Genomic DNA, 25682 nt, shown 5'->3' on the forward strand with positions numbered 1-25682 from the left:
AAATGCGAGTTACCTTTCCTTCTTAAAGAATAGTAGTCTTGTCCAACAGGACATAAATGTCGACCGTAATTGTTAATGATAGGATGTGCAATGTTTACAAAATAATAGCCTCGAATTACTGGTACGTTAGTAATTAGAATGAGTCAGGACTCATCATTAAGGTAAAATGCACGTGGTGACCAAATAAGTTGATTAAGTTAATATAGGGAATATATAATATGTAACAGGCATTGCCTGAGTAGAGCGAAGCTGATTATTGTCGAATATAAAACCTTCATAATTAATTTTCTCAAGTGATACATTACAAAAAATGTTAAATAATTTAGTTTTTCCAAATTGATTTTCATTTAGATCTAAATTGTATACATTAATTTTGTTTTTTAAAAAGAACAAAAAAAGTGTGAGAATTATTTTCATTGACGTCAAAAATATGTGACGTCATTGATTAGACGCGTCATAGAAATAGTTCTATGAGGCGCGTAATCTCACTTGGGCGAGATTTGGTAAGTTGACATGCGCATTGCCTGTTTTGCCCAGTGTATCCGGTGCCGGTCTGAATTTTTTTTTAATCAACAGTCTGTGGGTGACAATTTCAGTTACGTTCCTGTGTTACCGGAAAAGAGCTTTGTTCAAGCACCGCGCTTCGCGCGATGCTGTAGAGCTTCGCTCTATACTAAGCAGTAAAAGAAACGTCAGGTTGGTATGTTACTCTGAATACACGCATTGCATAAAACTTGCCAAATGTTTTTATTGTATATTTGTGACCACATCTCCAACTTTACCTGATCAATATGAATAACTCAATACGCCTCCTTAACGAGTCCTTTCCAAACAGAGAGAATTGAACTCAGGAAATGTTCTCAAAAACGCACCCAGACTTCTGAGATGGTAATGTGTTCAACCTGATTTTCATGTAACTCATGCTGAACGTGTTCACCAGGAACAACCCTATAAAATGCACCCCCATACCTGACTGAATCTTCACACTACAACTAGTCATCAGCAGCATGCCATGCCACGACTCACGACAGCTCAGAGGAACCAGGCGCTTGGAAGACTCAACGCTGGCCACACTGTTCAAACTGTTGCCAATCACTTCCAGGTTCGGACCATCTACAGGCTTCAGCAACGCTTTCGGGCCACCAACACCACCAATGATCACCCCCGAACTCGTAAACCAAGGGTTACCACAAGGCGACAAGACCGCCATGTTGTGCGACAGCACGTGCAGAATCCCTTCACACAGGGAGGTCCAAGCATAATGGTTTGGGTCCTGTGGTGTTCCAAAATCTTGGTCCAGGGAGAGGAGTCAGCATCACAGCAGTTCACTACATCGATCAAGATCGCAGACCCCACGTCATATCACATTTCACAGTTCATCGAAACAACGTTTTCCAGCCTGTGCCCACACCGCCAGAGGTACTCGGGACTTTCTACAGCATGACGGTGTCAATGTTATGCACTGGCCAGCCCTTAGTCCGGACTTAAACCTGATTAACATCTTTGGGATGAAATTCAGAGGAGACTTAATAACGTCGTACCTAGACCAAACACAGCCGATGGATTGTGCCAGGCTTTTCTGAGAGTGTGGTTCTAGGTGCCAATGGCATTCATCAAACAGACCAACAGACAATTAAACACAGAATATTATAATATCAGGTTTCCATTTTCCTAAAATCAAGTTACAGTAATGAACATTAGTTACAATGGAAATTCAAAATACAGTACATGTAGTGTCATGTTCATTGGCACTAACTTTTCTTTCAAAATATTGTACATGTGAATAAGATTAGATGTCAAATTAAGAAAACTGTCAATCCTCCATATTATCTATAGAGTTATTCTTTGCTTTCTGCTGATGGAAAGAGAACCTGCGCAAGGCAATTTAATTAAATAAATAAATATATACATGTACCACATTTAGTTCAAAATAATCTAACATGTTTAGATTGGAAAGTGTCTACATCAGATGAATTTTTTTTACTTATTTTTTTTTAAATAGAAAATATGAAGAATGTTGAAACCCTTTGGGACTAATTCTTAGGAAATTGTATAGTCATTCGTTGCGGAAGTGCCTAAGTGTGAATCTATTACGATTTAAAATGGTTCAAATATAATCCAATGTGCCCAATTGTTTGTATCGTAACATTTCTACTCGCATATCAGCCTTCTAAATGATGTGATTGGCTTCTTTTTTTTTAGAGAAGATCCTAAATAATTTAATGTCAAGGAGTGATTTGCCTAAAAAATGCCAACATGTACTCAGTGTGGTGGAGAAGATTTTATAGAGGATTGTGGCCACTTTTATTGTCAAGTTTGTCAGGTCCAGTCTCAGGTAAACTTAAATGGTATCAATGTGTTAGAGATGGTTTTTTTTGTTTTTTTTTTTAAGAATACGTACATGTAACTTGCTTGGCCCAACTTAGCAAACAGACAATGAAATCTAGTAAATCTCTCCCTAGCAGTATATATGTACACAAAGTCCTGCTGATTGTGCTATGACATGAAATGGGGTTTAACATCCCAATTTTCTGCACCAACCAGGCTACTGAAGACAGGCATGCACCGTGTAGTGCTATGAGCATTATTAGTACATGTACATATAGTAAAGATGAAATAACTGATTTATATTTCATTGAAAGCATCTTGAATACCATCAAGGAATCATTTCTGAATAATGTTGAATATTTATGGCTTGAGTTAGTGATGATTTTAATTTTGGTTATTATTTGTATTTGTAAGGATATTCGAGTTGAAGAACTTGAGTTTGAAGACCATCACAATAAAACTCTGACTAAAACACCAACAACAAAAAAACAATCTGTAGAGGAAAAACAACAAGGTATTTATATTATCTGTCCCATCAAACCACAATCTTACAGGCTAATTTTAGACATTTTCCTATTTCCAAAGACAAGACATAGGAAAACAGTAGAACCTAGTAACATATCACCGAATAGTGATATTAATTTCTTTTTCAAATAATGCATAATTTAATTCTTACTTCTATATTCATCATTATGGCTGACTTTATACTATTCATTGATTTAGATTTTAATATCTTGATTTAAACCTCTTAAAGTGATTGCCCTAAGCAAGAATGGTCTTGACTGTACTATTATAATCTTTGAGGTGCCAATAGGCTTATTAGTAGAAAGCTCGAAATAAAGATTTATACATTAAACAATGCAGTCAGATCTGTGCCAATCAAGTGTCGACACTTTTAATTTTATTTACGGCTTAAAAGCTTATTAACTAATTCTATATGTTATTGTAAAACTTTTACCCAATGAAATTTATATATTAATTTAACTTCTTTCATCTGATTCGTTACTATATATTTTTATCCCTAATTTTATCTTTAATCTGATTTGTTGAAATAATTGTCTTTTTGTCTGTATGCAAATTGGTTTGTTTAAAAGACCCCTACACAGACAGAAGAGAATGGAAAATATACAGGGACATCAGATGAGATAGGCTTAAGACATTTAGTAACCCTTTGATATGATCTTGTAAATAATGTATTTTTAAACTGTATATAAAGTAATATTGAAATGGATTTGGAATTGGACTTATAATGCAGTGACCACCTTCACTATAATACTTCTCCACAAATGAGCTATACACCCCCAATCCTAGCTCATCTACAAATATTACATATGTATCACCTGGGTGCATATTCGAACCAAGAATAGCCCCGAAACGTGGGTGATAAACACTTTATATTTGCATTTTTGATTTTCCATTTTTAACAGTGGGAACATGAACACAACTGCAGGTCCATATTAAACAAGTATTATAAACAGGCCCAATATTACAACACCCCCATTGATTAACCTCAATTGAAGGTAAATCGCTAAATTTAAAAAAAATGAGTCATTGATATAAATGCAGTATAGTACTAGTAACAGAGAAGGTACTGAATTACTGAATGCGAATTGAGCAGCTTGCAATCATTTAGCATGGGGCCTGCTACATTTGTTACTAGGTTAAACCAGCACTGCATTTATGTAGCATACAAAGACCTTTGAATATGTATTAAAAAAAATTATCTTTTAATTTTTACAGATAAATTAAACCGTCTAGGTCGACCATGGACTATATATGAAGGTTATCAGTGTGTTATTAAGAAACAAGTACAGAGACTGATAGAACTTGGTGCTGATGAAAAATTGGATGTAATATTTGCATATTTATCTTAATTAAGTAAACTCAAGTCAATAATAGCCATGAACTTCAGTTAGATCTATTTGATAAGGCCAACATCAAGTTTGGTCAAAGGTCATGATATGTAAACATTCAGTGATGGGATTTCGCCTGTATATTCCGGACATGTCCGACACCATTTTCCAAATGTCCAAAATTGTCCGACCCGGAATATGTACAATTGTGAATAATATTTAAAATTCCAAAATTAATATAGTGTACTTAACCCGATTATCGATGATAATAGGCTGGATTGATTAGGTAATTAAGTGATCAAAGTATTTATCGTGTTATACAGTCTATACACCTACCTTGATTAATTACTTAATCTGCCATGATTGACTGACTTAATCCTTATCGGACAATTCATCAATCTAATCTTAAACAGAAGTCACTGCTTCCCCTTTGTCGGACTATTGATCGATCCAATAAGAGTGGTTATAATTTTAATCTACGTGCTTACCTCATGGTTTCTCCATTGTCAGACATTTTAATCACAGCATGCATCAACCGACAGCATGTATAAACGAGTCGTAAGAATATATCACACCCTAAATCAATGGACAGTCATTTTGCCTGCAATATCTTTTACGTTTTATAAGACTCCATATAGAAATTCTCATCCACAGTGGCACTTTCCCGTGATCTCGATTGCTGCATGAAAATTGCTTACTATACCTTACTATGAAGGTATGTGCTGTGTGTCACGTACGCCATACACTGAAGTTAGCTTTGCCTTTTTTATGAGTGATTTAACTATCAATGTAATTTTAAAATACTGATTTATGAAGAAGAAAATGGTGTTTTGACATCACCACAAGTATTATTATTTTGAACGCCTTACTTTCATTTGTTGCTGTATAAACCAAGACATCCCAATACAAGACAGAGCTTTTGATGTAGACCAACCAGAATGTGAAATTTCTTGTTTAGATCAATTCACTGATCAGTGCCATGCAAACAAAAAGTCACTTTAAATATTGTTAGAACTCTGGAAGTTAAAGTCTTTTGGGGATCATTCTTTCCCAGTCTCTGCATCAACAGAGTGGAATAAACTGCTACCGTTCAACCTCCACAGAAGTCCGTCACTCGGTCAATTCAAATCTTACATGTTTCAGTTTTATTATGAGAAACTAGTGAATGATACACCATGAGCATGTTTTATTGATTAGAAGCATTATAAAGGGACATATTATTATTATCTAAATTAAATAGAAGTGTATATTATTTGCAATATCGTATATGGAAATTCTCTATGTTATGGTTTTAGCAAATTGAGAATAATGACATCACAATTTATTTTACGTTATATGTTTAGAAACTAGTTTATCACTTATTACATTTTGTCATTTACTTGATTATGTCATTACTAAAGTATTAGTTGGGTTTTTTTTTCAGGAGATAGTATTTCGATGTTGGACTGCCTACCTTAGTGCCCTTCATGTTGCATTTTGTGAAAAAGAAAAATTGATACCGCCTCGATATCATACACAGGCTAGAGCACGGTAATTGACAGTAAATATAGAATTATTATAATGCATAAATTCCTGTGAGAATTATTTTGCAGGCCTTCCAACCATTTAAATAAAATATATTTAGTATGACAATTAGGGTTTTTTGACGATAAAAACAAACATAAGCCTTAATAAGTACAAATTTATCATATATTTTATACAGGGAAGTTTTTTGTGGTCCAATTGAAAACCCTGTTGTAAAAGTTGTTAGGAAGAAAAAGAACAAAGAAGCATCTAGGAAAGAAATAGTAAGTTAGATAAGATAAAACCATTTGGGTACATGTCTTCAACATTATATGAAATGAAATGAAATGGGGTTTAACATCCTACTGTTCTGCTCCTAAACTGGGCTAATGAAGATATGATTAATAAGTGTCCAATTATTGTTGTTTCTCCAATTTATTTTGTTTTACATAACGTCTGGAAGAAGGAAAACTGCAGGTTGGCGTTTGTTACATTGTCCGGCAACCTATCTTTCTTTTGAACAAGTGGCTCACTAACCAGGAGGTCTCGGGTTCGATTCTGGTTTTGGCCGAGAAAGTTTCTTGGGATTTTCCGGGCCTGGTTACCCCTTGTAAAAGAGTCTTTTCATTTGGTTAAGAGGACAAACCAAAGTCCTATGGTGTTCTTGTTGGTGTGCTCATAGCCGACTACTTCGGGTATGTCTGTTTATTTAGCCGATTTGGCAAAGTAAAGTAGGATTTTAACTCCATTTCATTTCTTTTTAAAAGAATAATACTCGGATTCATAACAAACTAGACTTTCTGCAAATGTATAAATTCAACATCTATATATATATATTTGTGACTGTCGTTTGTCTGTCTGTCTGACTGTTCGGGGTTGGCGGCTACACTAGGTCTGCCCCAAGTCTGGAATTTGATGTATAGGGGTAGCTCGGACTGGGGAATAACATGGCCAGGTGGCGTTAGTCTACAACTTCCGGTTTCGGAGTTATGACACCCGAGCGAAGCCGGTCTGTTCGGGGTTGGCGGCTACACTAGGTCTGCCCCGAGTCTGAAATTTGGGGTATAGGGGTAGCTCGGACCGGGGAGTAACATAGGCCAGGTTGCGTTAGTCTACCACTTCCGGTTTCCGAGTTATGACCCCTGAGCGAAGCTGGGTATCCTGCTAGTTCTTCATAATTTATAATACCTTAAGCATCATTTCAATTGGATACAATTGATATTGTTAGCTATGTCAACTTCCACGTATAAGGAGAATTGAAATCGAGCACTCCACACAGAATAGGCATACTTATCTCATGCAGTTTATAGCAATATACCCTAGTGTTTTGCAATAGCATAACTATTTATATTTAACTTACCTGGAATTATTGTCCCCCGCCTTTCGAAGAAAGCAGGGGACTATTAAAATGGGTTCGTCCGTCTGTCTGTCTGTCTGTCTGTCTGTCTGTCTGTCTGTCTGTCTGTCCGTCCGTCCGTCCGTCCGTCCGTCCGTCCGTCCGTCCGTCCGTCCGTCCGTCCGTCCGTCCGTCCGTCCGTCCGTCCGTCCGTCCGTCCGTCCGTCCGTCCGTCCGTCCGTCCGTCCGTCCGTCCGTCCGTCTGTCCGTCACACTTTTTGGGACACAATAACTCTCTTCCTAATTGAGCTAGAATGTTCAAACTTGGTGTATGTGTTTATTAGGTCAATGCCTTGATGGAGTTCGAAGATGAGCATTTTCCGCTTAGGGTAAGCAGAGATAAGCAATTTGATTGGTTGATGCTTTGGGACACGATAACTCTCTTCCTAATTGGGCTAGAATGTTCAAACTTGGTGTATGTGTTGATTAGGTCAATGCCTTGATGGAGTTCGAAGATGAGCATTTTCCGCTTAGGGTAAGCAGAGATAAGCAATTTGATTGGTTGATGCTTTGGGACACGATAACTTTTAATTGAGCTAGAATGTTCAAACTTGGTGTATGTGTTTATTAGGTCAATGCCTTGATGGAGTTCGAAGATGAGCATTTTCCGCTTAGGGTAAGCAGAGATAAGCAATTTGATTGGTTGATACTTTGGGGCACGATAACTCTCTTCCTAATTGAGCTAGAATGTTCAAACTTGGTGTATGTGTTGATTAGGTCAATGCCTTGATGGAGTTCGAAGATGAGCATTTTCCGCTTAGGGTAAGCAGAGATAAGCAATTTGATTGGTTGATGCTTTGGGACACGATAACTTTAGTTCTAATTAAGTGAGATTGATGAAACTTGGTGTATAGTTTCATTACAGTAATACCTTGACTAAGTTTGATAATGAGCATTTTCTGCTCAGGGTAAGCAGAGCGATACGCAATTTGATTGGTCGAGACTTTGGAAAACAATAACTCTCCTACTTTGATTGTCCCCCGCCTTTCGAAGAAAGCAGGGAACTATTAAAATGGGTTCGTCCGTCTGTCTGTTTGTCTGTCTGTCCGTTCCGCTTATTTGTGATAAATTTATTTGTGTGCTCTAATTATTTTCCTATTTCGGCGGGGGACATCAGCCTCACTGTTGGTTTGTTTTATGTTGAGTTATTGTTGAATTATTGTTGAATTAGTTTCATTTGATTCAAGTTAAATTCCCTTTTAGGAAAGAATGGAGATGAGCCATGAACTGGGAAGTGAAATATTTTATGATGAAGATAATCCTGCTTTAGAAGATGAAGATAATGTGTTTTCTGGTGGATCTGTAAATGTTAGTTTTATAGTCTTCATTTTATATATCTTTTTATAATATTACACATTAGTTAACACACAAGAATGCACATTCATTCTCCAGGTTTGGCTTGCATTGAAACTGTCTGACTGAGAAAATGTAAAATATAAGGGCTTATTATTATTTTTATATGCCCACATGGAAATGTGGTCGTATATTGCCGTCGCCCCCGTCCGTCGGTCCGTCCATCGTCCACAATTTCTTGTGAACACTCTACAGACTACATTTATCATCTGATTGTTTTGAAATTGATATATGTTGTTTGCATTAGTGAGATGAAGAAGAATATTTAATTTCAAGAACTTCCGTTAATTTCGTCTGGAGTTATGGCCCTTGTTTCACTTTGTTGCACCTTGTGAACGCTCTAACGACAAAAGTTATCATCCGATCTGTATGAAATTTATATGCATCATTTAAATTTGTAAAACAAAGAATCCTTTTGAATTTCAGCAATTTCCGTTAATTACATCCAGAGTTATGGCCCTTGTTTTACTTTGTTGAATCTTGTGTGAACGTTCTAATGACAACAGTTATCATCCGATCTGTTTGAAATTGATATGCATCATTTAAATTAGTGAAATGAAGAAGCCTATTGAATTTCAGCAATTTCCGTTAATTTCTTCTGGAGTTATGGCCCTTGTTTCACTTTGTTACACCTTGTGAACGCTCTAACAACAAAAGTTATCAACCGATCTGTATGAAATTTATATGCATCATTTAGATTAGTAAAACAAAGAAGGCTATTGAATTTCAGCAATTTCCGTTAATTACATCTAGAGTTATGGCCCTTGTTTCACTTTGTTGAATCTTGTGAACGCTCTAATGACAACAGTTATCATCCGATCTGTTTGAAATTGCTATGCATCATTTAAATTAGTGAAACGAAGAAGCCTATTGAATTTCAGCAATTTCTGTTTCATGTAATTACGCCGTGAGTTATGGCCCTTGTTTCACTTTGTTGTACCTTGTAAATGCTCTAACGACAAAAGTTATTATCCGATCTGTATGAAATGTATATGCATCATTTAAATTAGTAAAACGAACAAGCCTATTGAGTTTCAGCAAATTTCCTTTAATTACATCTAGAGTTATGGCCCTTGTTTCACTTTGTTGAATCTTGTGAATGCTTGAACGACAAAATCTGTATGAAATTAATATGCATCATTTAAATTAGTGAAATGAAAAAGCCTATTGAATGTCAGCAATTACGTCTAGAGTTATGCCCTTGATTTACTTTGTTGAACTTTGAGAGCGTTTGAACGACAAAAGTTATCATCCAATATGTATGAAATTTATATGCATTATTTGAATTAGTAAAACGAAAAAGCCTGTCGAATTTCAACAATTTCCGTAGATTATTCCAGAATTACGGCCCTTGTTTTAGTTTTTAGAACCTTGTGAACCCTCAAGCGACGAAAATTATAATGTCATCTGCATGAAATTGTCTATTAAATTCCCCTAATTACCTACAAAAGAATATATATGTGACAACCCTTGTCGACTGCTCGGACGATTTAGCTGCTGTGGGCGTATGTTTTGTTGCCGAGCAACCTATTTTTAGAAGAACTTTACAGATCTGAATGTGGAAACTGTAACACAGAAAATTGTTCAGTCTGCAAAACTTGAGAGACTTTGAGCAAAACACTCTATACTAAAAACAGTTCGGCTTAGCATGCTTACTAAATATTGTTGTCTCAGCATAACATTGGGCATTCAAACATGTACTCCAAAGATTCATATGGTTGTTAGAAGAGGGATAACGGTTTAAACAAAGCTGTTTATTAATTCACTAAAATATCTGGAATGGCTTTTTAATGATAGTCCAACTTGAAAGAAAGGAGCTTGTTGATGAAAGCAGTTGACTAATAATGCTCTTTCTGTTCATTTTGTTAATCACAGGCAGACCCAACAATACTCCGTCCCATTAACTCCCGATTAAAGTATGATGTAGATTGGATCAATATGGAAGAAACATTAAGTTTTTTGTATCTAGGTCTTTTGTTTACAAATAATCATGTGACACCATCAGAACTTATAAGGTGAGTATTCATTGTAAAAGATTAGCAACAGACTTGAAAAGTGTGAAGTAATCCATTAAGGTACAGGATCCGACAATCGATTGATTCAACAACACATGACGATTCAATCAACTCAATAGATTTTAAAAACGGACGACTTGATAGTAACGTCATCTGTCGAATCAATCAACTCAGTGGATTCTCAATTGAAACGCACGATCGATACGATCGACAACGATCGAATGTCATCTGTCGAATCAACCAACTCAGTGCATTTTCAATTGAAACGCACGATCGATACGATCGACAACGATCGAACGTCATCTGTCGAATCAATCAACTCAGTGGATTTTCAATTGAAACGCACGATCAATACGATCGACAACGATCGAACGTCATCTGTCGAATCAATCAACTCAGTGGATTTTCAATTGAAACGCATGATCGATACAATCGACAATGATCGAACGTCATCTGTCGAATCAATCAACTCAGTGGATTCTCAATTGAAACGCACGATCGATACGATCGACAACGATCGAACGTCATCTGTCGAAACAATCAACTCAGTGGATTTTCAATTAAAACGCACGATCGATACGATCGACACGACACGATCGAAATATTTTTAGGGTTAGGGTTCGGGTTAGGGATATAATATATGTATGGAAAAATTGTTTAATGCGCCTCTAAGGGGCAGGAAAAAATGAATTAATGAATGCATGTTGTTTTATGACAAGTCGACACCGTAAGTCAAGTCAATTTCGACTAATAAATTCACATGTTATCGCAGAAAGACGCAGATGATCTGCTTATGCACTGGGAGTACTTGCGCTGCAGGGGTAGTGGGTACGTACCCCTGCGTGATCGGATAGGCTACTACAAAAAACTTGTCACGGACATAGCAGAGAACAGGACTCGAACCCTCGACCTCATTATTGACTACCGATAGATAACCTATCGGCCACTCTCCACAATAGTCGTATCGATACGATCGTACTCCCAGTCTAGAAACATGTTGATATAGTTAAGATTTATGAACAATCATAGATCAAATGTGAAAAATAATGACACTTATTGGATAATAACAGGTTTTTTAATACTTAAAATCTTGGAAACCCATTATAGTTTAGACAGACTAGTTACAGTGTTAATATATAAAATCTTCAATAAAGTAGAGGGTATTATTACTCATCTTCCATGGTTTATTGACCACTGATCACAATTGTGGACTGAAACCTCTTGATTCCCAAATCATGGTTTCACCACCTTGTATTGGGACATTTGAAACACTTTTCCTTTCTAAGATAGTACTTTCTTTTAGATTATTGTCTTGGAGTACCAAATTAAGTTCATAATTTTATTATAAATTCAAATAATTTATGACATACAATACACATTATAAAGTGAAATATGTAAGTTGAGATAAACAAACTATAAGTGGTTGTTTAAATTAATTTTATGGATAGAGTCAGTGATGATTCCAATATGTAAATAGTCCGTCTTATGTAAATATTTCTTTACAGTTTAGCTGAGAAAGATCAGATACCCTATTCATCAGCAACAAGTTGTTTAAAATCTGATATGAAGATATCCCCATATGATTCCAAATTATTCTATTCAGCAGTAAGTTATTTATTATGCCCTCTTGTTAATTTAGTCATCCCAATCCGTCCTGCAGTATATCTTTATGGATCAGATCAGTAGAGTTACTGATATTTTTGACTTAACAATAGTAATGATAAACCTTATCAAAATTCAAGTCACCAAAACCCTTGTCATTAAAACCCTGAAATTCCTTGGAATTGATTGTCTAGTCATAGTGACCAAACCATCGAAATTTAGTCACAATTTAGTTATTTTTTTAAGGTATTGCCTTTGTCATGAAAACTTCATGAAGTCAAATTCATATTTTCAAAGATGCTTTTCAAACCATTGAAACATTGAAATAGTGACAACTTTTTTAAACACCTTGGATATTAAACTTGATTGTGGGCCTATGTTTCATTTCATATTTTTATACGCCCATATTTTCATGTGGACGTATATTGTCGTCGCCCCTGTCCGTCCGTCCTCAATTTTTTGTGAACAGTCTACAGGTCACAATTTTTATCCGATTTCAATGAAACTTGAAATATAGGTTTATCACCCTAAGATCTCGGTTCCTTTCGATATTGGCATGTATCGGACTGTAACTTTATGGATTATGGCCCCTGATTGTACGAAAAATTACGTTTTTAGCTTGTGAACACTGTAGAGGTCAAATTTTTATCCGATTTGGTTTAAACTTAAAATGTATGCTTATAACTCAATGATCTTGGTTCCTTTCGATATTAGCACATACCGGAACGTAACTTCCTGAATTATGGCCCCTGATTGTACAGAAAATCGTGTTTTAAGCTTGTGGACGCTATAGAGGTCATAATTTTTATCCGATTTAAAAAAACGTATTATTATATCAGCGTTACACCCTAAGGACGACTGAGTTCGAATTGTGTGAAAATCGACCCAAAACTGACAGACAAAATGGCCGCCGTTCGTTCTCAAATAGCATAAAAATATGGTATATCAAGGTTGTGGACCCTGTAGAGGTCACAATTTTTATCCGATTTAGTTGAAACTTGAAATGTAAGTGTATAACCCACAGATCTCAAATCCTTTCGATATTCGCGCATATTGGACCGTAACTTCATGAATTATGGCCCCTGATTGTACGGAAAATCACGTTTTTAGCTTGTGGGCCCTATAGAGGTCATCATTTTCATCTGATTTAAAAAAACGTATTATTATATCACTGTTACACCCTAAGGACGACTGAGTTCGAATTTCGTGAAAATCGGCTACCCTTCTTTCTCAAATAGCGTAAAAATATGGTATATCAAAGTTGTGGACCCTAGAGAGGTCACAATTTTTATCCGATTTTGATGAAACTTGAAATGTAAGTTTATAACCCAAAGATCTCGGTTCCTTTCCATATTCGCGCATATCGAATTGTAATTTCCTAAATTATGGCCCTTGATTGCATGAAAAATCACTTTCTTTTTAGCTTGTTCTCTATCCATCTCTCGAAAATGTGGGTGTATCCTGCCTGGCAGCCGCTGGTTAGCATTTCATATAACAATTTTTTCCCGACAGCTCAAAAGACTCATGTTCTCATTTCTCATTATACATCCATACAATATTTTGTAATGTTTTCTTAAGAGCATCTGTATTCTTATATACCTAGTTTAATGGGTGATTAGACCTTTGGTCCCCTTGTTTAAATTTTTGTTGTTGATGTCTTACAGATTCTTCCGACCACTTATGATGTAAGAAATACTACAAGTAAATTAATCAGATTTCTCAGTATCTATGAGTTACCTCCCTTACCAATAGATATTATTGTAAGTAAATTGTTGCTGAAACTTGATCTACCAGGTAAGCTCTTATTTTCTATAACATTATATAACATAAATGTCTTTTCACAGGTGAAGCCCCTCCTCCTCAATAAAATCTATGTTAGTAACACCTTATTAATAACTCCAAATAAATCCCAGGCATGTCCTCACATAAATCCCTAACTTTATAGGTGGCCCTGTGGCACAATGGTAGCGCATCTGACTCCAGATCAGAAGGTTGCGTGTTCAAATCACGCCAGGGTCATGGACATTATTTTTCTGGAAAGATTAACAATGATTTTCTCAATAAATAGATCATTTTTTTTCTGGGTAATATCACACGGTGTCAAGTTTTCATGTACCAGAAATCTTTTGGGCTACTATTATTATTACAGTATATATTTCTCCGGGAATAAATTCTATTTTCAATGTCTGTTTTTCTCTAGGAAAATTACAATCAATAGATTAACTACAGCTATATACGTTTTAGTAGGTAATTCCCAAGGAATCTATTTTTAGTGACATCTTATTCATGTCTTTATATAAATTCTACTAATATATAGGAGGTTCTATTGTGTAATGGTAGCACATCCGACCCCAGATTGGAAGGTTATGTGTTCAAGTCACATTAGGGTCCAGAATTTTTTATTTTTTTAGAGAGATTAAAAATGGTTTTGTCAATTGGTAGAGCAAAACTTAGATATCTACTCAAATTATTACTTACAATAAGTATGTTTTACTGAATGTCAAATTAACCTCAGTCAATATTTTCAAAAGGACAGTGGGCTGGTGCTGGGTGATCAACAAAATTCAAAAGATCCATATTTTGCAACTAAAAAAAAAAACAACTGAAGAATGTTTCAAGACGTTTACCCCTGTCAAGGGTTATCTCTTATCTTCAGAGCAGAACATGTCAAAATTTAGTAAGCAATTGATCTAGGCAAAATTTAGTAAGCAATCGATCTAGGCAAACTATACAGCTAAGAAACTGCAGTCACATTGTGAAGGGGGGTTGGGCATTTCCATTCCCATTTCAAAAGCTCACATCTATAAGAAATTTTAAAAAATCAGATAAAAAATGTGACCTCTAGAGGGATCACAAGCTAAAAACATGATTTTTCGTACAATCAGGGGCCATAATCCATGAAGTTATGGTCCGATATGTGCGAATATCAAAAGGAACCGAGATCGTTTGGTTATAAACATACATTGCAAGTTTCATAAAAATCGGATAAAAATTGTGACCTCTAGAGTGTCCACAAGTTAAAAACATGATTTTACGTACAATCAGGGGCCATAAGCCATAAAGTTATAGTCCGATACATGCCAATATCAAAAGGAACCAAGATTTGTGGGAGATAAACCTACATTTCAAGTTTCCTCAAAATTGGATAAAAATTGTGACCTCTAGACTGTCCACGAACAAATTGTGGACGGACAGGTGCGACGACAGTACATATCCAGAAAGAAAAAGAAAAGAAAACAATAACAAAAAAAATTCAGAGGTTTTGAATTCTGAGTTGGATTTCTCATAATTATTTGTTCTGAGCTTTCGGCACAGGATGAAAACTCAGATTTTTTTCTCCCAACTTTTCAGAGATTTTGGTAAAACGTTGAGTCAGAACCTAAAAATCAGAACTGTTGAAAGTTTTAACTTAAAACTCTGAGATTTTCAAAACTTCTAAGTTTTCAGTATGGCCAGCTGAACAGTCCCAGCAAATCATGTATGTCCCCAAATAAATCCTTCAATTTTATAGGTGGCCCTGTGGCACAATGGTAGGCTAGCACATCTGACTCCAGATCAGAAGGTTATGTGTTCAAATCACGTCAGGATCCTGGATGTTTTTTTTTCTGGAAAGATTAAAAATGATTTTCTCAATGAATAGACCAATTTATTTATGGGATAATATCACACAGTGTTATGTTTTTCAGTACCAGAGCAGGTCATAATCTTTTGGGCTACTATTATTATTATAGTATATATTTCTCCGGAAATGAATTCTTAATATCTGTCTTTCTCTGGGAAAATTACAATGAATAAACTAACCTACACCTTATATTTTAGTTGGTAATTCCCAGAAAATATATTTTTAGTAACAGCTTATTCATGGCTCCAATTAAATTCTACTACTATATAGGAGGCCCTATGGTGTAATGGTAGGGCGTCTGACTCCAGATCAGAAGGTTATGTGTTCAAGTCACATTAGGGTCAAGACAATTTTTTCTAGGGAGATAGAAATTTTTTTTGTTAATTGGTAGAGCAAAACCTAGATATCTTCTCAAACTATTACTTACAATAAGTATGTTTTACTGAATGTCACATTAACCTAAGTTAATATTTTTAAAAGGACTTTTGATTTAAAAATGTATTTATTCAGAATTCTTATATACAGTCATAGAGGGAAAAATATGAATAGATTGGATACAGTAACAGGCAACTTAATGCTTATGTAAAACTGTTTCCAGAATAAGGTGACATAAATATAATTTTAATGATCTGCTGGTAATGTAATACAATAAGAATGATTATAAATATCAGAGTTTTGGCTGTGGGTGATCAATAAAATTCAAAAGGGCCAGGGACCAAGTTATTTTTCAAAGAAATTCACATGGCACATGATAGGATTCATCAACCAACATTAAACAGGTCTGTCAATAATAGTAATTATTTTATTAATTCAAATAATATCCTGATATGGATATTTTGCAATTTAAAAAAAATCCTGAAAAAGGTTTTAAAGAGATATAATACCCTTGCCAAGAGTTGTCACTCTCTTCAGAGCAGTAGATATCAAGATTTAGAAAGCAATCTATACAGCTAAGAACGCTGCAGTCAGTTTGTGATAGGAGGTCAGATATTTCAATTCCCAATTCAAAGAGTTAAAAGAGCAATAAATAAAGAAAGCATCAATGTGTAGCTGTCAATTTCAATTGGGGTCCCTCCTTTGTGACTAGCTGAACAATTGAAGCAAATCAAACAATTACAAATACTGAACTATAAATTGTTTACAAGGCAATTCCTAAATTTGATAGTGATTTTATACTCATATTTTCATGTGGACGTATAATGCAGTCGCTTCTTTAAGCCTGTGTGCCTGTCTATCCATGTGTTCGTTCACATTTTGTTTGTGGACCCTCTACGGGTCAAGATAGCAATCCGATTTTGAGTACACGTGAAAAATAGGTTTATCCCCCAAAGATCTTGGTTCCTGTCAATATTGGCATTTATCGGACCGTAACTTCATGGCTTATGGCCACTGATTGTACGCATAATTGTGTTTTTAGCTTGTGAACAATCTAGAGGTCACAATTTTTATACGTCCACATTTTCATGTGGAAGTATTATGCCGTCGCCCCTGTCTGTCCGTCCATCAACAATTTATTTGTGGACACTCTACAGGTCAAAATTTTTATCCGATTTAAACAAAACCTAAAATATAGGTTTATCTCCCCAAGATCTCGGTTCCTTTCGATGTTGGCATGTATCGGACCGTAACTTCATGTATCGCGTTTTTAGCTTGTGGACCCTATAGAGGTAACAATCTTCATCTGATTTTGTTGAAACTTGAAATGTAAGTTTATAACCCAAAGATCTCGGATCCTTTCGATATTCGCACATATTGGACCGTAACTTCCTGAATAATGGCCCCTGATTGTACGAAAAATCACATTTTTAGCTTGTGGACCCAATAGAGTTCATAATTTTTATCCGATTTAAAAAAATATATCACTGTTACATCCTAAAAATGGTTGAGTTCGAATTTCGTAAAAATCGGACCAAAGCTGACAGACAAAATGGCTGCCCCTCATACTCAAATAGTGTAAAAATATGGAATATGAAGGTTGTAGATCCTCTAGAGGTCACAATTTTCTTCTGATTTTGATGAAACTTGAAATGTAAGTTTATAACCCAGTGGTCCTTGTAGAGGTCACAAATTTTATCCGATTTAAAAAAAAAACATGTGAATATATCACCATTACACACTAAGATCTTGGTTCCTTTTGATAATCGCGCATATCCGAACGTAACTTCCTGGATTATGACTCCGGATTGTTCGAAAAATCGCATTTTTGGCTTGCACAATTTTTTTTACCGATTTTAAAAAACGTTTAAATATATCACCATTCCATCATTATGAAATTTGAATTCAAATTTCGGGAAAATTGAAATGAAACTGCCAGACAAAATGGCCGCTCTTTGTACACAAATTGTGTAAAAGTATGCAATATGAAGGTTGTGGACCCTCTACAGGTCACAATTTGTATAAGATTTTGATGAAACTTAAAACATATCTTTATATCCCAAAGATCTCAGTCCCTTTTGATATTTGCACATTTCAGACCATAACTTTCTGGATTTTTGCCCCTGATTGTACAAAAAATCCTGTTTGTTTTTAGTTCTCTATCCATCTCTTGCAAAATGTGGGCGTATCCTGCCTGGCAGCCGCTGGTTATCTGATTTTGCTGAAGCTTAAAATATATGTTTAACAGTCCCAAGATTTCGGTTCCTGTCGATATTCACCCATATCGGACTGTAATATCCTGGACTATAAGCTCCCGATTGTTCGAAAAATCACTTTTTTGGGTTATTCTCTGTCCATCTCTTGCATTTGCTTGTTTTTTGTTCAAGAACAACAGGTTACTTAAAGATACATTATGGGAGATAAGATAACGAGATGGCAGTTCTCGCTATAGTTAAAAACTAGATAGTGTAAAGGTAATTTGCTGAAAATTTCAGTCAAATTGATCCACTATGAGCCGAGAAAGAAGCGGGTGAAATTTTGGCATAGTCTCGGTCATCATTACTAAAATCATTATTATAAACAGCTTAGTCTCGATTATCCACTTTTATTGATTTAATTGTCAACGGCCGTTAGCGGCATATAGGAATCTAATCCAGCCAACATCGAAGGCTAGCCTTGACATCGAGAGTTTATTATGGTCTGGATAAGTTAATTAATGTCTAATTGATAATTTAGATAACATTTCAGGCCTAAAGAAAGACTTGTAATAAGCAGATTTTGCTCTTGCATAATGCATATTTAATGAAAAGAGCCAATCTTTATATGTGTGATCAGTTAAAGATAAGTTTCTCAGAATGTAGACTGTATCCAATTAGAAAATATTCTATCTATATATTTCAGCTGAGTTTGGTTGTTTGGTAAGGAATGTGTTGAAACTTCGTGATTTAAATATGGAGATAGATGTCAATCATTCTATAAAGAATGTAGAACTTGTATCTGTATGTTATATTATTATGACATTAAAATTATATTTTGGTGTTAATGATTCCACAGAACAGTAAGTAATGTAGTTCTTTTTCTCAAAAAAGTGGGGGTCACAGTGACTCAGTGAGGAAAATGTTGACTCGCAAACTGAGATGTCCCGTGTTCAATCGCGGTGTTTTATCGAGAAAGTTCATAGTGATTTTCCAGCGTGGTCCCCCTCCCCCTTGTCAGTAGTGCAGGACAGAGGGCCTGGCAATGGACAATGTATAGTCGTTTGGATTGAACAAAAAACAAGGTCTTATACGCACATTAGTGTGCACATACAAAATCCCTTGGCTGTTGAAATTTAATATAAAAGTTCATAGCATGTCTTCATTAGCCCAGTTGGTGCAGAACTGTAGGACATTAAACCCCATTTTATTTTTGAAATAACTAATGATGCGTTGCTTAATGGTTATAATCACTACTTGTAAATAATGTTACATCATACAGGTTGTTACTAGAAATAACAAACTTGATTGTTACACCAACAATAACTGGCAAACAACACGAAAACTTCTGCACTTTATCAACCAAACTGAAAATACTGATAACCGTGAATGTTACCTGCATATACATTTATTTTCATTTCAGTGTTTTAACAGATTGTGGCAGAAAACTATCTAGAATATTTCTAAGTATGTTTCTAAATATATCTCTTTCCCCTTTCAGGACTGTATTAACTTTATAAACCACTAATTATGAATATATCAAAACTTTGAAGAATTTAATAGATCTTGAATAATTTTGTTGATTTGGATTTAAATAAAATTGTTTCAAATAGCAGTGGTTGCTGTTCTTCATTTATGACCTAGTTATCGTTGAAATCAGAAATGATTTTCCAAAAAATATCATTATAATATTGTTATAGTCTCAGTGTAATTAATCTTTAACTGAAATCTTTTTCAGATCATAATTTATTTATATGGGAAGATTGGCAGTCACACATATCTAGTAAATTTAAAATCAAACAACAAATACGTAATCATAATACACGGTAAGAAAGCTTGAAAGTTTTGTTGATTTTTGTTTTTAGTTTTTATACACGGTCCAGTATTGTCAACAACCCTTGCATGTCCATCCATCTGTTGTCCACAGAGGCTGAAGTTATCATCCAATTCACTTGAGATTTATACACATTGTTTATTTTCATTAGATGAAGACTCCTATTGATTTCTGATAATTACTAGTGGTCATTGATCATGTTGGTTATTAAAATCTTTTGGACGCTCTAGGAATTTCTGTTATCACCTGATTGACTTGTAATTTATACACAGTTTTCATACTGATGAGATAATTTCAACGATTTATAAAAAGCGTTTATGTTCATGCAATGAAGAAACAATTTCCAATAATTTAAACAGCTTCAGTAATTACCTAATTACTGGTACTTATTTTGTTAGTGCCAGGAAGAACCAGAAGCCTATCAATTTTTAAACATTTCCGTTCACATTAATAACAAAAACATAGACAGGGCCGGATCCAGGAATTTTTGCAGGAGGGGGCTTGCCAGGTTCCTAAGACAATGTATATCTCCCCCCGCCCTCGCCTTCCACATGGTCTCTATGGTCATTTTGGTGTATATACATACACATTGAGCTTTTTAAACAGAGAAATTCAACACCTTGTTTGACGTCAATTTTTATTATGAATTAATACAATGACATTGTGATTCAATTTCATGGATGCAAAGCATTAACTGTGATATCACATAATGTCTATATCATTATCTCATGCTTTGAGTGCCCATCCTGTGCCACATCTGACGATAAAAGATAAAGCACACGGCCGAGAAACTTTTCTCATAAAAAGTGTTCATTTACAAAAAAATTTATGTAGCTGAGTCGACCCCCCCAAACCCCCCCTCTGGATCCACCCCTGATAGAAATGTGACAGTCTTTATGGACAGCTCGGATGACTTAGCTGCCCGGCAACTATTTTTTAAAAACCCACCCACATGTGTCAAATATTAAAAATATTATCATAAGTCTGGCTCCTGGAACAACACGTACATCTATCAGCTATCAGAAAATATGATAAAACAGGGTGAAAATGAAAAAGCCAGGGAAAGAGAAAGATCTTTTGAATTGATACAGAACGCCATGTGGTGAGTTTTGTCCTTGGCCAGTCATCCTTAATCCCCACCCCACCCCTCACCAACACCCAATTTTTTCAAACCCATTATTGCATATGAAAGAACCCTATTGAATGTTTGAATGCATTTTACTAAGTAATCTTTCAGTTCATATTTTTTGACTGTTAAAGCTTGTGAACATGATACAATTCGGGACAATATTTTGATGTTCATATTTTTCTAGTGGTACAGACAAGATGACAGATGTGGAAGAATTTGTCAAATTATATAATGCTACAACTAAAAATCAAAATGAAAAAAGTCTAAAGAAAAGTAAGTCATGTTAAAGTACAGGAAAACCAAAAATCACCTACATTTTATACTTTATGTCATCAGATGTTGTTAGTTGCTAAATTTCTAAGTGAAGATATTTCATTCATCAAAAATTCCTTTTGTATAGTAGCACGTGCGCGCTGTATCATAAAGCCTGTCATTGAGTCAACTGGCGTGGTTTCGAATCCCCAGTTGTACGTGACAAGGAGTAGGGTCGCCTGTCCAACCTCGTGGGTTTTCTCTGGGTCGTCCAGTTTCCTCCCACTGCTAAAGACCCCTACGCGCCAGCGAATTATTGAAATAAAATTTTTAAAAAAACATGTTAGTCCCGAAATGACCTAGTTTGTGTCAAGTGGACGTTAAACCCCATTTCTCTCTCTCTCTCCTATTGTATATCGATATACCTTATTCCATATAAACAAGGTCTAATGACAAACCCAATCATGTACCTTGATAAATTTCTAGATCAATAGTCATTTGTTGATTATGGAGCCCATAGATATTTTGATAATAAGTATAGGTCAATGTGACATTCTGTAGAACACATTTATTGTAAGTAATAATTTGAGTAGATCTCTAGGTTTGGGCCTACCTATAGAAAAGATCATTTCCAATCTTTCTAGCATAAAATATTCTTGACCCTGACGTGATTTGAACACGTAACCTTCCGATCTGGAGTCGGACGCGCTACCATTACGCCACAGAGCCACACATAAGGTGGTAGAATTTATATAAAGACATGAATGATGTGTTACTAAAAATAGATTCTCTGGGAATTACCTATTAAACTGTATAGATGTAGGTTAGTTCATTCATTGTTATTTTTCCTGGGAAAATTGTCAATAAAAATAGAATCCTTCTAAGTCTTTAAGGGTTTCATTCTTCAGTTTTATGAGTGACTTGATAATCAGAACAATCACTACCAAAGACATGTTTATACCAGTGTTGAATTTGGAGACTGATGACCAATTCAGCATTGAAACATAAAGTTTGTATTTCTTCTCTATAGTGTACATTTTAATAAGATAGGTGCCAACTAATTAAAGGAACAGTTACAGACTTCTTTTTTAACATTTATTTTAACAGAAGCAAAAAATAAACAGTTTGAAGCTGTAGTTGATAATATTACTGAATTTGCTAATCGAATAAGGAAGCCACGACCAGTGAACAACATTTTATTGGAGACGCAGAATCCATTAGATTTGTTAAATGGTTCAATAGATGGTGATTTTAAACCAGATACAGAGGAAAGAATAGATGGTGAAAGATTTAGAAGAAGCAGTATAAAATATCTCATGTCAGCGGAGGACTTAATAAAACAGAATCAAAGAAGAGGTACACTTTAATAATTTTTACATTCAAATTTATATATTCCTTACAACTATATTACATAAGTGGAAGTATTTATTAAAGAAATCACAAATTAATTTAGAAAGTGAGGCCAAAACAATTTGGATCTTATTTCTTCGATATAATCTATTACAATTATGCTTTCTGGGGGATGGGGGGGGGGGAAGGTTGGAGCAAAACTACAGGGTTGTTCTTTGCAATAACTGTAATCTCCAAAAATTTTAACTTTCATTTCCCCCAAAACCAAAAATCCAGTTGGTTTGGTTGTGTTTGGCCCGATAAATGATAATTATCAAAAATCAAATTGGTATAGGTGAATATTTGTTAAATAAAAATATTTTTTGAAAAGCTAAAAAAATTATTTTATCTACACATTCAATGTTCTTGGAATGAAATAAAATTATTTTTCCTTTAATTGTGAAAACCTCCCCGACCATTTACCTGGAGGTCATAAGTTTGTGTCATTGTGCACATTCCATAAATTTTTTACTTGTTCACCATTTTGCAGGTTTGACAAGTTTTACAGTAGAAAGTTCTTACTGTGGAAGTCCTGAGCGGGAGAATGATTTCTCTGATTTAGAATCTGGTAATGAATTCCCTCCACAGCAGGTAAGGAAGAAACGGAAGAAGAGCAAAACACAACAAGCTGTGGAAAATATCTTATCCCAAGTGCCCCCTGGTGTTACATCAATTACAGATGCAGAACGTGAGGAGGTGGAAAGCATTATAGAAACAATTCAACCTCATAGCGGACAATACATAATCTATGAACGCCCCAAAAAGGTGTTCAGAGATCTCTCTGTTCAAGCTAGTTATGAATTCCAACGACATATATCGTATGAATGGTTACTCAGTATGTTTTGTAAAATGGTGCGATGTCGTATTGATGATCTAGAAGTTATGTTGACTAGTTTTGAAAGTATTCTGTTTGGAAGAAAAAAAGACTTTAAGTTGTGCCCTTTTGAAAGTATGTATTTTAAAAAATAAAAAGAAACAGATGTATTTTAAAAAATAAAAAGAGACGGATGTTAATTCTTAACCTCCATGTAGCTTATTTTAAATTAGTTTTGTTAATACCATTTGGTAACAAGAAATTGAATATGTTTTATTGTCTCTGGGAATGTTAAATAGACAAATACGTTCATCATCTCTGGTAACGTCAAATAGAACAGTTTTATTGTCTCTGGTAGTGGTAGTGCCAAATATAATTTTTTTATCTTATTAGATAATTAATAAGTGTCTTGATATTTAAGACTAAAGAGAACTTTTTAATCCTTTAAAGTGGGAACTGGGCAAGCAACTTTGAAACTTGACTTGTCGGGAGATAAAATGAAGTTATCTCCCTTTATTGTTGAAGAAAAAGTCAAATTTGTTTAAACACAAATACTGTCCAATCAATAAGGTTCTTAATGTACAAGGGGCACAGATCTCGTGAGCCGTAAGGAACCTTTGAATATACATTAGCATTGTCGTGCATGTAAAAGTTGGAATTCGATGAAGACTACAGGAATATGCTGCTAATTATTAAAATTCTCCGCCCCCTACTTTGCTGTGCTTAACCATTACAATACATATCTGCTAGCTGGAATTCATTAGCCAACTAAAATATTTGGTAGGTGAGTGACATGTTATTTAATCAAACATGCCCAATTAATGACTCATTTTAATTGGCTTTAGAATTATGAAAGATTAGTTAAGTACCCCCCCCCTCCTTTTTTGATCTCGAAAATCTTGCATACATCACAGGTAGCAAGCTGTACAAAACCATAAGAAAGCTGATATACTTATATTTATGTACACATTGCATATGACTAAAGAAAAAGCGCAGGTACTTTTCCATTGATAAGATAATATAATAATTGAATGCACTTTTAAAGTTCCAGGGGTTAGTCAAGGCTACATGCGTAGGCTAGTCATAAAATGTGTGTGAAGGAATTCTGGGGGCGTTAAAAACAGGCGTGGTTCTTATTTACTTACAGTAGGTAATCATTTTACATACACCACAGGCAGTATAATAAAGCTTACCATAAATACTTATATTGTTAATTTATCTAAAACCAACCCAGCCATGAAGCTAATACATAATTTATATACGGTATGTTTTACTGGAATATGGAAATACTAACATGGGGTCTTAACGGTTTGTGATCGTTACAAACATATCAGTAAATTTTAGTCAACACCATTAAACTTGAAAAGTTAAATATCAGCGTGTATTCAGGAGATATTTGTCAGCCCTCTGTAAAGTCAGTGAGCTCTCAATTTAAACCACAGAATTAGAATACTAATTCAATGTTTAAATAAAGAAAAACTTGCATAAAATAGTGCAAAAAATAGTGTATTATTGAAGGCAGGGATGTCGACTGAAAGTAATTCAATAAAAAAGATGATAGATTAATTTGTGTTAAATATACCCTAAGCAATGTTACTTTGATTGATGAAATAATTATGTCAGTTATTTGGCGTGACCGGCTAATAATTTTTGACGGACTCCCATTTTTAACTTAGTCTTAACATGACAATAACTGTTAAAACAGGCCATATTTTATCCTTCAGACATTATTTGATTGAATATATATTTGAATAATGAGATTAAACATGCATTATGCAAGAGCTAAATCTGCATATTGCAGGTCTTTCTTTAGGCCTGAAATGTTATTTAAATTATTAATTAGACATTAATTAACTTATCCAAACCATAATCAACTCCCGATGTCAACGCAAGTCCGCGATATTTATTGGATTATGTTCCGATTTACTGCTCAACTTTCATTAATGATTTAATCACGAAATGGATAATCGAGACTATGTTTTTTTTTATCGTACCGACTTTAGTAAATTTTATCGTACCGAC

The 25682-nt window shown here is 34.9% G+C and overlaps 1 protein-coding gene and 3 non-coding genes across 9 annotated transcripts; 3 read left to right on the forward strand and 1 right to left on the reverse strand.

Moving 5' to 3' along the window:
• Window positions 1-51: 51 nt before the first annotated feature.
• Window positions 52-23889, forward strand: LOC126831463 (TATA box-binding protein-associated factor RNA polymerase I subunit B). Of its 6 annotated transcripts, none has more exons than XM_050561968.2 (17): window positions 74-161; window positions 597-696; window positions 2203-2335; window positions 2743-2842; window positions 4069-4178; window positions 5605-5711; window positions 5884-5968; window positions 8284-8388; window positions 10309-10448; window positions 11954-12053; window positions 13715-13844; window positions 18949-19105; window positions 19666-19709; window positions 19981-20068; window positions 21390-21478; window positions 22565-22813; window positions 23337-23889. In XM_050561968.2, the coding sequence occupies exons 3-17, from the start codon at window positions 2249-2251 to the stop codon at window positions 23813-23815; spliced, it is 2070 nt and encodes a 689-aa protein (XP_050417925.2). In that variant the 5' UTR covers window positions 74-161; window positions 597-696; window positions 2203-2248; the 3' UTR covers window positions 23816-23889. The 6 variants fall into 6 exon arrangements, 5 of the variants coding, with proteins under 5 accessions (XP_050417926.2, XP_050417925.2, XP_055959182.1 ...); XM_050561970.2 differs by having other exon boundaries at window positions 105-121; XM_050561969.2 differs by lacking the exon at window positions 597-696 and having other exon boundaries at window positions 52-161.
• On the forward strand, window positions 13998-14069 carry Trnaw-cca (transfer RNA tryptophan (anticodon CCA)). The gene has a single exon. It is a non-coding gene; the product is annotated as a tRNA-Trp (tRNA).
• Trnaw-cca (transfer RNA tryptophan (anticodon CCA)) lies at window positions 15945-16016 on the forward strand. Its single transcript has one exon. It is a non-coding gene; the product is annotated as a tRNA-Trp (tRNA).
• On the reverse strand, window positions 22115-22186 carry Trnaw-cca (transfer RNA tryptophan (anticodon CCA)). Its single transcript has one exon. It is a non-coding gene; the product is annotated as a tRNA-Trp (tRNA).
• Window positions 23890-25682: the final 1793 nt, after the last annotated feature.

Source organism: Patella vulgata, chromosome 9, assembly GCF_932274485.2.
Source record: "Patella vulgata chromosome 9, xgPatVulg1.2, whole genome shotgun sequence".
Taxonomy (NCBI): Eukaryota; Metazoa; Mollusca; class Gastropoda; family Patellidae; genus Patella; species Patella vulgata.